At 49.7% G+C, this 11,834-nt stretch overlaps 5 protein-coding genes across 6 annotated transcripts; 2 read left to right on the plus strand and 3 right to left on the minus strand.

Annotated features, from left to right (window-relative positions):
• Nucleotides 1-1,780: 1,780 nt before the first annotated feature.
• On the plus strand, nt 1,781-4,568 carry LOC112348972 (tRNA(Ile)-lysidine synthase-like). The gene is made up of 13 exons (XM_024682453.1): nt 1,781-2,117; nt 2,167-2,285; nt 2,334-2,495; nt 2,555-2,639; nt 2,691-2,766; nt 2,821-2,985; nt 3,035-3,134; nt 3,191-3,300; nt 3,346-3,438; nt 3,503-3,583; nt 3,634-4,272; nt 4,323-4,430; nt 4,485-4,568. The coding sequence occupies exons 1-12, from the start codon at nt 1,903-1,905 to the stop codon at nt 4,410-4,412; spliced, it is 1,935 nt and encodes a 644-aa protein (XP_024538221.1). The 5' UTR covers nt 1,781-1,902; the 3' UTR covers nt 4,413-4,430; nt 4,485-4,568.
• A 13-nt stretch (nt 4,569-4,581) lies between these two features.
• Nucleotides 4,582-7,338, plus strand: LOC9655733 (acyl-CoA-binding domain-containing protein 5). Its single transcript, XM_024682454.1, has 14 exons — nt 4,582-4,802; nt 4,870-4,995; nt 5,051-5,128; nt 5,177-5,269; nt 5,321-5,387; nt 5,440-5,501; nt 5,555-5,694; nt 5,754-5,880; nt 5,930-6,041; nt 6,093-6,181; nt 6,228-6,311; nt 6,370-6,534; nt 6,593-6,994; nt 7,103-7,338. Exons 1-13 carry the CDS (start codon nt 4,590-4,592, stop codon nt 6,977-6,979), a joined length of 1,743 nt encoding a protein of 580 aa, XP_024538222.1. The 5' UTR covers nt 4,582-4,589; the 3' UTR covers nt 6,980-6,994; nt 7,103-7,338.
• Nucleotides 6,982-9,961, minus strand: LOC112348973 (nuclear pore complex protein NUP58-like). Of its 2 annotated transcripts, none has more exons than XM_024682463.1 (7): nt 9,540-9,961; nt 9,373-9,487; nt 8,644-9,093; nt 8,191-8,596; nt 8,089-8,126; nt 7,338-8,025; nt 6,982-7,268 (listed from the first exon to the last, which is right to left on the minus strand). In XM_024682463.1, the coding sequence occupies exons 1-6, from the start codon at nt 9,905-9,907 to the stop codon at nt 7,978-7,980; spliced, it is 1,425 nt and encodes a 474-aa protein (XP_024538231.1). In that variant the 5' UTR covers nt 9,908-9,961; the 3' UTR covers nt 6,982-7,268; nt 7,338-7,977. The 2 variants fall into 2 exon arrangements, with proteins under 2 accessions (XP_024538231.1, XP_024538230.1); XM_024682462.1 differs by having other exon boundaries at nt 8,089-8,135.
• LOC9639174 lies at nt 7,002-7,736 on the minus strand. Its single transcript, XM_002977461.1, has 2 exons — nt 7,338-7,736; nt 7,002-7,268 (listed from the first exon to the last, which is right to left on the minus strand). Exons 1-2 carry the CDS (start codon nt 7,734-7,736, stop codon nt 7,002-7,004), a joined length of 666 nt encoding a protein of 221 aa, XP_002977507.1.
• On the minus strand, nt 9,953-11,832 carry LOC9655734 (histidinol dehydrogenase, chloroplastic; the record flags this gene model as incomplete). The annotated part of the gene is made up of 12 exons (XM_002977462.2): nt 9,953-10,240; nt 10,301-10,391; nt 10,465-10,632; nt 10,685-10,795; nt 10,856-10,915; nt 10,973-11,014; nt 11,070-11,132; nt 11,184-11,255; nt 11,307-11,408; nt 11,485-11,589; nt 11,658-11,730; nt 11,801-11,832. Coding segments are annotated over 12 exons (1,170 nt in total), but the record flags the coding sequence as incomplete, so codon positions are not given.
• Between the last annotated feature and the right edge of the window lie 2 nt (nt 11,833-11,834).

Below are 11,834 nucleotides of genomic sequence, written 5' to 3' on the forward strand. Positions count from 1 at the left end.
AGCTCTAAAGCTCTCGAGTGATTCCCAGAGCGTACATTGGCTGCTAGGAGAGTATTCCATGAAGTAGCGTTGATCTCTGGCATCTTGTCAAAGAAAAGCTTTGTTGCATCAATTCTGCTACCTTGGCTGTAGACCGTCAAGATATGATTCCAAGATACCACATCTCGATTTGGCATGTCCAGAGAAAACAGTAGAGCTTCGTGTATTTGAGTTATTAGAGACAAAGCAAGGTTCCATGTTGTGAGAGTCTTCTCTGGCATGCTTTGGAACACATTAATAGCTGCTTCTACGTCACCCTTGAGCCCAAATGCGGTGATCATGGCGTTGCAAGACACTGCGTCTCTTTCAGGCAAACAATCAAATACTTCTTTTGATTTTTCTATATAGTCATTCTGAGCATATGCTGTGAGCATGGCAGTCGAGATGACAAGATCTTTATTTGGAATTTGATGGTACAAGTTCTTAGCTAGATCAATCTGGCCGCTCTTTGCAAACATGTTGATTACTAGATTGCATGAGGCTGGGTCATGATCGGGCATTCTTTGCTCGAAGATAAACTTTGCTTGGTTAAATTGTTCCTTTTTTATATAGGCTGCTAAAAGCGCAGTCCAAGCAACGAGATTGTGCTCTGGCATTGAATCAAAGAACACCTTTGCCTCACTATCGAGGTTTCCAAAATCCAGAAGAATTTGGAACATTGTAGTGTAGCTCGTAATATCTCGACAGATCATTTCCGAGAAGAGCGTTTTCGCTTGCTGGAGATGCCCACTTCGGGCATACCCCGAGAGCATCGCATTGCACGAAGCGGTGTCTCGCTCGGGCATAAGATCGAATAAGCTCATGGCGCACTCCAGGCGGTCGCAGTCGATGTGGATTAGGATCATCGCCCTCCACGACGCTATATTCGTCATTGGCATGCTCCGGAAGAATGCTTCATGGCGATGGAGCTCCGCGGCACTGCGTAGAGCCACATTCCATGCAAAGACGTCGCGAGTCCCCGGCATCGCGTGAAACATCTCGAGCGATTTCTCGACTGCGCCGTTCTGAGCGTACGCTTGGATCATCACACTCCACGAGACGACGGTCTTGTGGATCGTCTCGAGGAAGAACACGCGCTCGGCCTTTGCGATCTCGCCGGACTGCCCGAAACCCACGATCATAGAGTTGCAAGAGAGGACGTCGCGCTCGGGAATTCGCAAGAACAGGGCCTCCCCCGCGTCCATCTGTCCGTTGCTAGCAAACGCCTGGATCATCGCGTTCCAGGACGCAAGCGATCGGGAGCGCATTCGATTAAAGATCGCTGCTGCCTCCGCAAGATCGCCCACCTGGGCATAGGCCGAGATCATAGAGTTCCCAGAGATCGCGTCGTGCGCAGGCATTCGCTGGAAGATGTCCTCCGCAGCGCGGATATGCCCTTGTTGGGCATATGCCTGGATCATTGTGTTCCACGACACGGCGTTTCTCTCTGGCATTGTATCAAACACGGACTTTGCTTGATCAAGATCTTCACCGTCAGCGTACGCTTGGATCATCGTATTCCATGACACTACGTTCTTCACAGGCATGGATTTAAAGAACTCTTCCACCTCCACAAAATGCCCAATTGTGGCATACAGTGTGAGCATCGTGTTCCAGGATACCACATCTCGATTGGGCATTTTCGCAAAGATTTCTTTGGCTCGATCCACGTTTCTTTCAAGAGCGTAGATCTTGAGCATTGCAGTCCATGAGACAACGTCCGGATCAGGCATCATCGCGAAGATCCTCTTTGCACCGTCAAGATGCCCGTTCTGGGAATACGCGACGAGCATCAGGTTCCAGGAGAATTGATTCGGCCGCGCGATCGTGTCGAATGCCGCTCGCGCTTCCTCCAGGCATCCGCACCGGCCGTATGCCTGCACGATGAGGTTGGCCAGGTACCGGCTCTGGCAGTGCCGATTGCTGCTGGCGATGAGCTTGTGGAGATTTCTCGCGGCAGCGGCATCCGCGCAGCATTTGAGGCGCTCGGCGAGATCGTCTTCTTCGCATCGCGCTCTGGATCGATCGAGAAGAGGCGCTTGCATGGTAGTAGCTAGGGTTTATCGCGGAATGGGGGAAATATTGCGCTGTGGTTTTCGGTGCGCCTTGTCTTGCGATGATCGCCGCTCACATTGTGTCCTCTTCCAGGATGCCCGTCAAGGATTTGCCCGTCGCGCATTGCGAGAGCCAGCGAGATTTCAAGAATGCCAGCGCTGTGTTCCACAAGAAAATGGAGGTTGCGGGAGTGAGCTGCCGCGATCGCGTCGGTAAGCCCTAGCTCACACTGGCTTTTCTCATCAAAAGATTTCGCGCAGCCATTGCAGTTTCGGGAGGAGCTGATAGCATGGCCTTGTGCTTGCTCGCCCTCGAGTGGACAGAATCCAAAAGTCTGGTGTTTGGCCTCACGGTGGACCATGGATTTCGTCGCGAGAGCGCCGAGGAAGTCGTCCAAGTCCGGGAGTGGCTAAGAACTCTTGGTACGCAAAACTTTGCTTCTACTCCCTGCAATGTTTCTAAAATTTCTTTGCAAAACAAGGAATGGAGTGCGAGATTCTCAAGTGTTCTTGGCAAGGAGGATTTCCTTCTCCTGGCCATCTCCAGGAAAGCGCTCGCAAAGCAAGGTAAGCTATGAAGGTTCTGGCCAGAGTTGACGTGGTGGACTTTTGAGTCAGATACGAACTTCTCCAAGAGGCATGCCAAAGAAACGGTGCTGGAGTTCTTCTTACTGCTCACCATGCCGATGATCAGGTATTTTTCTTGTGTCTACAAATGCCAAACGCAAACTCGCTGTCTGTTTTCTAGGCGGAGTTATTTGCGCTAAGGCTTTCACGCTGTAGTGGAGATAATGGTCTGGCTTGTATGGCTTTAGCTTCTGAGCTCTTTCCTATCATGCCATCGATTATCGAGGCTAGCAGGCTGCTACTTGTCAGGCCACTCTTGGACCTCCAAAAGAAGGATCTTTACAATGTAAGTGTCTTCTTTTACTTGTAAGTGGTTTTATACTGCCCGAATTCAGGTCTGTCACGTTGCTGACCAGTCCTGGATTGAGGATCCCACGAACTGCAAAACGATCTATGCTCGTAACAAAATCCGAAAGGAGCTCGTTTCTCTGTCAGGTTCTGGAGGTCCTGTTCTTTATTGCGATACGGATGTAATGACCATTATCTTGCAGATTCAATGCGGAGCGAAGTTCAAGATCTTATTGCTACATACCGCAAAAAACGTTCCGAGATTCATGTGCAAACTAAGATGCTCATGACTACATTCGTGCACATCGATCTGGTTTGTCTGCTCTTTCTCACGGTATTCCTGTGACGCTTTTGCCAGGACTATGGCTATGCTGTCGTCGATGCGGAGGGACTTTTGGCAGAAACCAATGATACAACCGTTCTTGAAACGCTACTGGCTTCAGTGTTACGGGTTCGCTCGTTATTACACTCTGTTTTCCTGACAGACTTTCTTGTTGTTTTTATGCACTTAATAGTTCGTTTCACAAAGACCAAAACCTGCTAAAGGGACGGCTGTTAGAGGAGCCAGAGCCTGGATTACCAAGCGTGGTACCGAGGTATTTATCGTGGTCTGTATAATATCACTTCATAAATACTTTTTTTGCAGGGTCGTCTGACGGTAGCTGGTTGTTCTTTATGTTTACAACCAGGGACACAGACCTCCAAGGTCCTTGTGACGTACTCCCCTGATTCTCCACGACCTGGTTCTATCGGCTCGAGACAACAGAACGAGCCTGCTTCCTCGACAAAGAAAGAATCTATCGCATGCCGGAAATATGCCAATGTTATTCATGACGCGAGGCAAGCGAAGATTATATCAGATGCTACAGCAAGTTTTCTATGTCTACTGGCGGAGGAAATGGCAGCTGACATGTTGCCCAAGGCTCGAGAGGAAGTGCAAGAGGATTCGGAGGTAGCTAGTCAACAACCCGACGAGAGTGTACTGTTTCCGAACGAGAACACGTACTATATGAAGAGATATCTTATATCGTGGTGGCAACGAAGCGATGATCGTAGCTGCAAAGGCTGTTTCAATGGCACCTGTTCGCTGAGGACTGCAAAGTTTGCAAAAATTCGGCATCTCAACAGAAACGATCTTCTCGAAGTCCGACAACGTGCTCTAAATGACGGGACATTGCGCACTGACATACACGACGGCTGGAGGAAGCTCAAGTCCCTTCCGGAATACGTTCGCAGGGGCCTTCCCGTTTTGATCACGAAGGACAACGAGCTTTTCGCAGTTCCGGTACGAGCTAGTTCTTACAGTTCTTGCCATCTTAATCTGTATGTTTTTAGTGTGTTGGCTTTCAGATCTGTCCCGACACTAGGATGTTCATAAAATTCTGCCCGATGGTTCCACTTGATGGAGGCCACGCGTTGTGGTAATGCCTTTACGAAGCAGCGGTAATCAGGACATTGAAATGCTTTGAAAGGCTCACCGGCCGTTCATTTTTCCAGCCTTGTGGACGTCGTCAGAAACTGTCTCCATTCAAATACATCACGTGCCTGGCATTGGTTTTCATTTGAAGCAGTATCAAGCTGCAAGATTCATCACCCGCAGCTATGAGCAACACTGATCCGTATTATGGTGCACCGGGCAGTCCGTTGGATCTCATCCCGGAAGCTCCTTGGGCCTTGCCACGGAGAAGTGATGCTAGTGTTTGCCAGTTTGTCACTGGTAGCAGCGGTGCCAGTCCAACTCCGTCTCACTGCAGCTGCCGAATTTGCAAGCACTACAAGAGTCAAGTGCACTGCGTACCATGGTTTACCTACAAGGTGCTCTCTCATTTCTTTTCCTTTTTTTTTTCCTCTTTTAGTTGATACTGATCTTTCAAATTACTAGTACCGGAAGCACCATGCTGCCTTAGACGAAGAAAACCTGTTTATCAAGTCCCTTGACATGATTAAATATGAGCACTCATGGTACAAACTTCAAGTAACAGGCCAGTCACCGATATGTCGGTCCAAGGTGTGATTTTTCTATCTTGTGCTGTTGCTTAGTTTTTCTGGCGTATTTTCTGTAGCATGCGGCAATCATGGTGGGTCGAAGAATGTTCGTTGTGGGTGGCATTTTCTCGAGGGGCTTGTTAAACGACGTCCAGGTACCAATCAAGTGTTTCTATTGCTCAAATTAATCCTCTACTTACCAGGAACTAAATACGGTTACGGGTGAATGGAGGGAATGGAGTTTATGGGTTCCGGAACTGGGCTATCCTGGCCCTCATTGTGCCGGCCATAGCTTGGTAGTGTCAGTCTCGAACTATACCTTTTGTTTTTACGAGCATTTTTTGCAGGTGTTCTGGGAGAAGAAGCTGCTTGTTCTTGGAGGCCATGTAGAACCGATGAAGAAGATCTTGGAAGGTTTGCTAGCAGGAGTTCTATAAACAATTTAACCAAGCGCTCAAACCTGCAGTCATTGCTTTTGAATTGGAAACACGTAAATGGACAAAGCTTGACGTGGATGGAGAAATACCGGTATGTGCTCCTTAAAATTGTCCAGAATGACTAACTGGTTTATTACCTTGCAGATGGCTCGCATCGGCCACAGCATCGTTCATGTTGGTTCCATGCTGATTATGTTTGGTGGCGAGGATGCCAGAGGCCAGCTGAGAAATGATATTCAAATCTTGGATCTCAAAACGTTTTCATGGCTTCCTTGCAGCACCATGTACAGCTTTCCATTGTCTCTTCTTACCACTCACTGACTCTTGTGGTTCCTTGATGCAGCGGCTCAAAGCCTTGTCCAAGGAAATGTCATACTGCTGCATGCTACGCCGGGCGTTACCTGTGGATTTTTGGTGGAAAATCAAGAACTTCTTATCTTAGCGATGTGCATTGCCTAGATCTACGTGCGGTAAGTCCGTTGTCCTGTTTCTTCATGCTCTGATCTTCAAAATCTATAGATGGAATGGGTTGCAACGAAGCCAAGAGGCAACGTCGTTCCTCGTGCTGGCCATGCGAGTGTAATTGTTGGCCACAGGTGGTACATTGTAGGAGGAGAATACAGCGATAAAGGTAAATGCAGATTTTTCTTGGCAAATCACGTCTAGACTTTGGCCTTTGCAGAAATTATTGGAACTCTCGTGTTCGATTTGCCGACCCAAACGTGGGCTGTAATTACGACTGTTTCACCAAACTCGCCCTTGGCAAACGATGTACGATATATTTTCTAGTTTTGCAAGCTTGACTCTGGATTGTCAGGGAATTAGCATTGTGAGCGCTCAGCATCGCGGACGGAACTTTCTAATAACTTATGGTGGACACGGCTTTCGGCACAGCAATCTGGTAACTTCCAAGTCTTGAAACTTTCTCATGGTGTTTACTTAATCAATTAAATCAACAGGTGTACGTGATGATGCTGCCACAATACTTCCAGCTCCAAACAGGTTTTAAGATTGAAAAGGCATCTCGACTACGCACCTTTTGGAGCCGCTTGATCAGCGGTAAAGCCCCGCAGAGAAAGATTCGCCACCCAGAAAGGAACTCGTCCCGTCCAGCTTCAGCTGTCGTAAGTTTTTCTTTTCTCTCTTTCTTTTCGCACCTCAATAACTTCTCTGCTATTACAGGAAACTGTCACTAACGTTGTTCAGCCTCCACAAACGGGGGAAGCCATGCAACGACCACAGCAACAACAGCGTCCTTTTCTTCCAAGTGACCTCAAAGTTGAGTTCGTCAACAAGCCAGTGCCGACATCAGCAAGGCATTCCTGCGCGTCGGAGATCGAGGTCAACAACCAAGAAATGATAGAATCGCTGATGAAGGACAAACAAAAGATTGAGAACAAGCTGGAGGCTGCTCTGGAGCAGATTAGCAAACTGACGCAGGATTTCGTCGCTCTCCAGAACAAGAACCTTGGAGATGGAGCATCAGATCACACTGCAAAGGAGGACCAGCAGCAGCAGCGAGACGATATACCAGAGCCGGAAGAGAAGCAGATAGTCGTCACCATATAAGCTTTCGACCAACTGGTACGTTTCAAGTTACTGTTATCCGTGCGTACATTTCAGCAAGGCACTCACTCGGGAGCGCCAGAAACGCATCGAGGAACCCATCGCTAACTTTGTCGATGACTGCAGTGCCTACGAGCTTGCAGCTCCCGTTCTCATCCATGGCGATTCCCTGGCCGCTCCTGTGCTTCCCACTGGAACTTCCCGTCGTGAGGAGCGTATCCACGACAAGAGCTGGAGCTCTATACACTGGACCTGCGGTGAAGAAAAACTCCGCGATGAATCTAAGCTCCACCTACAAGGGAGAAGTAACCAGCAAGTTCATTAGATAAAGAAGAGAGGGGCTACTCTCTTTTTTCTTTACCTTTCCTGAGTGTCGATCAATCACTCCTTCCAGAGCTTGCGGCTTGATCTCTATACGTAGCGGAGGTGGAAGTGGAAGTCCCAGCAACTTGGTGGTGGAGAAACTCAGAGCTGGAATGGAAACGGAGCTTGGGTCGAACCGCACAGCCAATCTTCCCCGCTCCAAATCTTCCACCGAGCACGCGCTACCTCCTCCACCATCGGCGTTGTAAGCGAAATCTGGATACCAGGCAATCCCAAGCTTGCATCCACTGAGAGTTTCCAGCTTCACGGATTTGGCTGCGCTGCTCGCCGGGGATAGCCGCGCCGGAGAAGAAACACTGGCACCATCCGAGAGGCTCGACCGAGCTCGCAACGCCCGAAAGGATGCTGTGCTCGCGGACAGGCATAGCGTGGTCATCGACCACAAAAATTGAAGAGACAAAAAAAAGTGTATAAAGGAAAAATATTTCATGAACTTTGGTGATATGGTTTCTCTAGCTTGCGATATGAAACACACGCGAGGCTTGCAAATCTTCGAAAGAATGAAGTCCTCGCCAACCACGAAGTCCACAAAAAAAATTTAAGTTACCTCCAGCAAAAATTCGACAATGGTACACACTGACAAGAACTTTACATTCTCCGCGGCCCAAATAAGATTTCTATCGTCGACTTCTCGACGTTCGTGACTTCGGTTTCGCTGTTGTTGACTGCAGCACGATAAGTGGTAAGCGAAGAGGTAGAAAAGCAAGCGTCAAACAGAGAAAACTCACCGAAGGCGCCACACCGGATCCGAACAAGCCTGTGGTGCCTGGAACACCTACAAAGAAAGTGTTTTAGAATCACAGGAAGGAAAGCAAAACGATCGCACAGACCAAATATAGAGGGCGTTGTTCCAATCGACGGAGCCGAAGGAGGGAAAAGAGATGGTATTTGTAGAGTTAGTCCAGAGACCGAAGACGTCGAGTTAAAGCCTTGTGTGGATGCGCTTCCCAGAATCGACGGGAATGGTGAAGACGACGACGCAGGAGTGAATCCTCCAGGGGTAGGAGTGAAGGCAGCCGATGATCCCGCTGCTGGCAATGGAGGCGCCGAGGGTGCGTACGCAGCAAGCTCCGAAGGCTTAAGAGCGCTTGGATGCACTCTCTTTGCCGCTGCTTCTCGCTTTGCGTTCTCTCGCATGTCAGCCTCGAGGAACGGATCGTTGTCATCACCCCTCCGCCGCTGGTTGGCGAGGAAAGTCAGCCGTATCGTTTCCAAAAACTCGTGTAGTGATTCCACCTGGAAACCGCAGCTTAACCCGGAGAGAAAAACAAAGAAACGAGTACCTCGGCTGCAACATAGATGAAGAAGTCGTGCAAGTTGCTCATCACCGCGGGCAGCGACTGGAGAAGCGAAAAGTCCGACGCCACTCTATCATCCTTGTCGTTGCGCAAGAGAAGCCTCTCGAGCTCTTCAACCCACTGCCTGTACTCGCCGAGCCGCCCCTCAAACTTTGCCACAGCCTGCTGCAGAAACGGCGAAGGCTTCACGGGGACACCGATGTAGAAGTCCGAGACGTAGACGGCACCGGGAGCCTGCGCTGCGAACGAGGCCGGGGGCGTGGCTCCAGTTCCTCCGCCAGGAGCTCCTCCGGATGGACGCGGGAAACGCAGGCACAGCATCATGAAGGAGCGCACGGCTACCTCTGTGTTGCGGAGCATGTCCTTGACAGACTTCATGAGCTCCTGGAGCGAGCTTTGCTCTCGTTCGATTCCGATGGCAACACCCGAGAGCTCCTGAATTCACACCACGATGTTGGGATTGGCAAACGAGCAAAACCATATAGACAGGAAAGATAGACAAAGATCTAGCCACTAACTAAGTTGATACAACTAAACCCAAAGAAACAAAGAACTAAATACACAGACTCTAGCAATGGTATGGTCACAACTACTAAAGATTGCGAGAGAACGAACGATAGAAAAACCATATAGACAGGAACTATAGACGGCTATACTGACTAAGTTGATAGAATTAAACCCAACGAAACAAAGAAAAAGAAAGAACTGGCATACCTGGGAGATGCGTGTAGCATCGAGCTCGAAGCCTTTGTTTAGCGCAGCGGTGTCGTACAATCTCTCGCATTGATCCAGCCTCCAGCTCTCATCCCGGTACTCCAAGATCTTCTCCCTGGAAATGGCGGAAGATCATGAAAAATAACTTCGAAGTAGCTCACACTTACTCGATCTTGAGGAGCGCGCGCTGCGAGTCGGGATGGATGTCCGCCCATCTGGTACTGTAAGTCACTGGCGTGCGATCGTTCGTGACGAGGCCGAGCTGCCCGGATTGCGGAAGAACCTGCTGCTGCTGCTGCTGCTGCTGCTGTGGCTGCGTCTGTTGCGGCTGGAAGAGCGACGATGTCCCAAACGGCGACGATGACACAGAGAATGGCGAGGACGCGGGCGGCGTCGACGCAAATGGCGATGGAGCGCTGGCAAACGGCGACGAGGACGCAGCTGGAGGAGCGAATGGCGATGGCGTGCTGCTAGCTGCGAATGGGGACGGGGAGGATGGCTGGAAACTAAACAGTGGGGACGAACCAGCAGCCATAGCCCCCTCCAAGAACCCTAAAACCTAGCGCCAAAAGGATTGTTTGCAAGAGACTGGACGATCGATGTATAGATCGAATGGATCACGCCAAGCGCAGCGTCACAGCGCGCTTGTGGGCGTCCAGGCCTTCGACCTCGGCCATCATCGCCACGGACGGGCCGATCAAACCAAGCCCTTCGCGGCTCAGCGATTGTACGGTCATGTACTTGACGAACGAGTCCAGCGACACGCCGCCGTACATCCTAGCGTAGCCGTACGTCGGGAGGACGTGGTTTGTTCCACTCGCGTAGTCGCCAACGCTCTCGGGCGTCCACCTTCCCAAGAACACAGACCCTGCCAAGACGAAGAAAGAGAAAAACTTCCACTCAATCGCGAAGAATGTGCTATGCAAACCTGCGTTTTTTATGTGATCCAGCCAAGCCTCAGCGTCCTCAGCGTTGACAATGAGATGCTCCGGCGCGTAGACATTGGAGAACTTGCAAGCCTGGAAGAACCAAAGGAATGAATGAAAACTCTTATCTAGTTTTCTACGATCGCGTAAAGGCTGACTGACTGACCTCTGCCATGCCTCGAGCAACGACGATGAAGCTGTGACCCAGCGCGACCGACGCGATATCTCCCCGGGGAAGCTCCTGGCACTGCTTGTAAACTTGCTCTTCGATGGCCTCTAAGTCGACGCTGCCGACAGCCACGAGAACCACTTGGCTGTCCGGGCCGTGCTCCGCCTGTAAGTACACAAAGCGTTTCTAAGCAAAACAAAGCTAAAGCTTGACGAACCTGGGATAAGAGATCCGCAGCTACATGGATCGCATTTGCGTTTCTATCCGCGATGACAAGGACTTCCGAGGGCCCAGCAGGCATATCTATGGAGATCATAGACTCGCTATTCTATAGGATAGAAAAGCTTGAAAAACGGTAAACTAAGAAGGAAAATATGCAACTTCGTACCTGTAGCAACATCTTCGCAGCAGTTACATACTGATTTCCAGGGCCTAGGATCTTGTCGACCTGTGGCAATATGGAGATGGAATGTCAATCACGGAAGCTTCAACAACAAATTCTTACTTTTGGACAGGAATTAGTGCCCCATGCCATGGCAGCTACAGCCTAAACAGTTCCAAAGATGAGAACACGTAACAAAAGAGCATGAAGAGTGGAGTACCTGTGCTCCTCCAGCTTTTAGGATGTGAGTAGCTCCAGCTTTCTTAGCACAATATAAAACTTCCTGCGTGCTCCACTAAGCTTGACAACTTTTCGAGGAAAATAAAACACGTACCGGACATATTGAACCGTCCGACCGTGGTGGAGTCGCAAGAACAATCGTCTCACATCCGGCAATACCTGCGGGCTATTAATCTTGCAGCTTTAAGAAGAAAGATCAGTGAAAGACATGACGTACCACTGCTAGCATGAGCGCTGTTGATGGAAGAACAGCCGTTCCACCAGGGACGTAAAGCCCGACGGCGTCGATACTCCTCGCAACTCGCCGGCATTTAACTCCCTGGGTGGCAAAACAGCCGAGGAGTTAGCATTTATCACACAAGCTCCAAGTTACCAGACTCGGATAGAGCACTGACGGGCATGGTTTCTACTTCAAGCTGTTGAGTCTTTCGCTGTGCAAGATGGAATTTGTAGATGTTGTCGAAGGCCACATCAAATGCAGCTTGGACATCTGGATCGAGCTGCCAAAACGTGAATGAGACCATACTTTCTTTGCGGCTTTGCAGAAAGATAGATCGAAAAGTTCTACCTTTGGATCTGGAAGGTCGGACACCCTTTCGACAATGTTGTCAAGCTCCACTCCATCGAATTTCTTGGTGTACCTGGAAAGCTCGCCAGCGAGAAGATATTAAAGGCACGAGCAAAGCGAAGAGAGGAAAAAAGAATGCTTACTTGATCACCGCTTCATCGCCAGAAAACCTCACAT

The sequence above is a fragment of the Selaginella moellendorffii genome, unplaced genomic scaffold (genome assembly GCF_000143415.4).
Source record: "Selaginella moellendorffii unplaced genomic scaffold, v1.0 SELMOscaffold_34, whole genome shotgun sequence".
Classification (NCBI taxonomy): domain Eukaryota; kingdom Viridiplantae; phylum Streptophyta; class Lycopodiopsida; order Selaginellales; family Selaginellaceae; genus Selaginella; species Selaginella moellendorffii.

Bases quoted from the DNA above. Each gene is read 5' to 3' on its own strand.
- LOC112348972 (XM_024682453.1), top strand. From the start codon at position 1,903: ATGAGGTTGGCCAGGTACCGGCTCTGGCAGTGCCGATTGCTGCTGGCG. The intron at 2,286-2,333 runs GTAAGCCCTAGC...GATTTCGCGCAG, and splicing joins GAGCTGCCGCGATCGCGTCG to CCATTGCAGTTTCGGGAGGA. The intron at 4,273-4,322 runs GTACGAGCTAGT...GTATGTTTTTAG, and splicing joins ACGAGCTTTTCGCAGTTCCG to TGTGTTGGCTTTCAGATCTG.
- LOC9655733 (XM_024682454.1), top strand. From the start codon at position 4,590: ATGAGCAACACTGATCCGTATTATGGTGCACCGGGCAGTCCGTTGGAT. The intron at 6,312-6,369 runs GTAACTTCCAAG...TTAAATCAACAG, and splicing joins GCTTTCGGCACAGCAATCTG to GTGTACGTGATGATGCTGCC. The intron at 6,535-6,592 runs GTAAGTTTTTCT...CTGCTATTACAG, and splicing joins CCCGTCCAGCTTCAGCTGTC to GAAACTGTCACTAACGTTGT.
- LOC9639174 (XM_002977461.1), bottom strand. From the start codon at position 7,736: ATGACCACGCTATGCCTGTCCGCGAGCACAGCATCCTTTCGGGCGTTG. The intron at 7,269-7,337 runs GTAAAGAAAAAA...TCTCCCTTGTAG, and splicing joins TTGATCGACACTCAGGAAAG to GTGGAGCTTAGATTCATCGC.
- LOC112348973 (XM_024682462.1), bottom strand. From the start codon at position 9,907: ATGGCTGCTGGTTCGTCCCCACTGTTTAGTTTCCAGCCATCCTCCCCG. The intron at 9,094-9,372 runs GTATGCCAGTTC...GTGTGAATTCAG, and splicing joins ATGCTACACGCATCTCCCAG to GAGCTCTCGGGTGTTGCCAT. The intron at 8,026-8,088 runs GTGAGTTTTCTC...ATCGTGCTGCAG, and splicing joins GATCCGGTGTGGCGCCTTCG to TCAACAACAGCGAAACCGAA.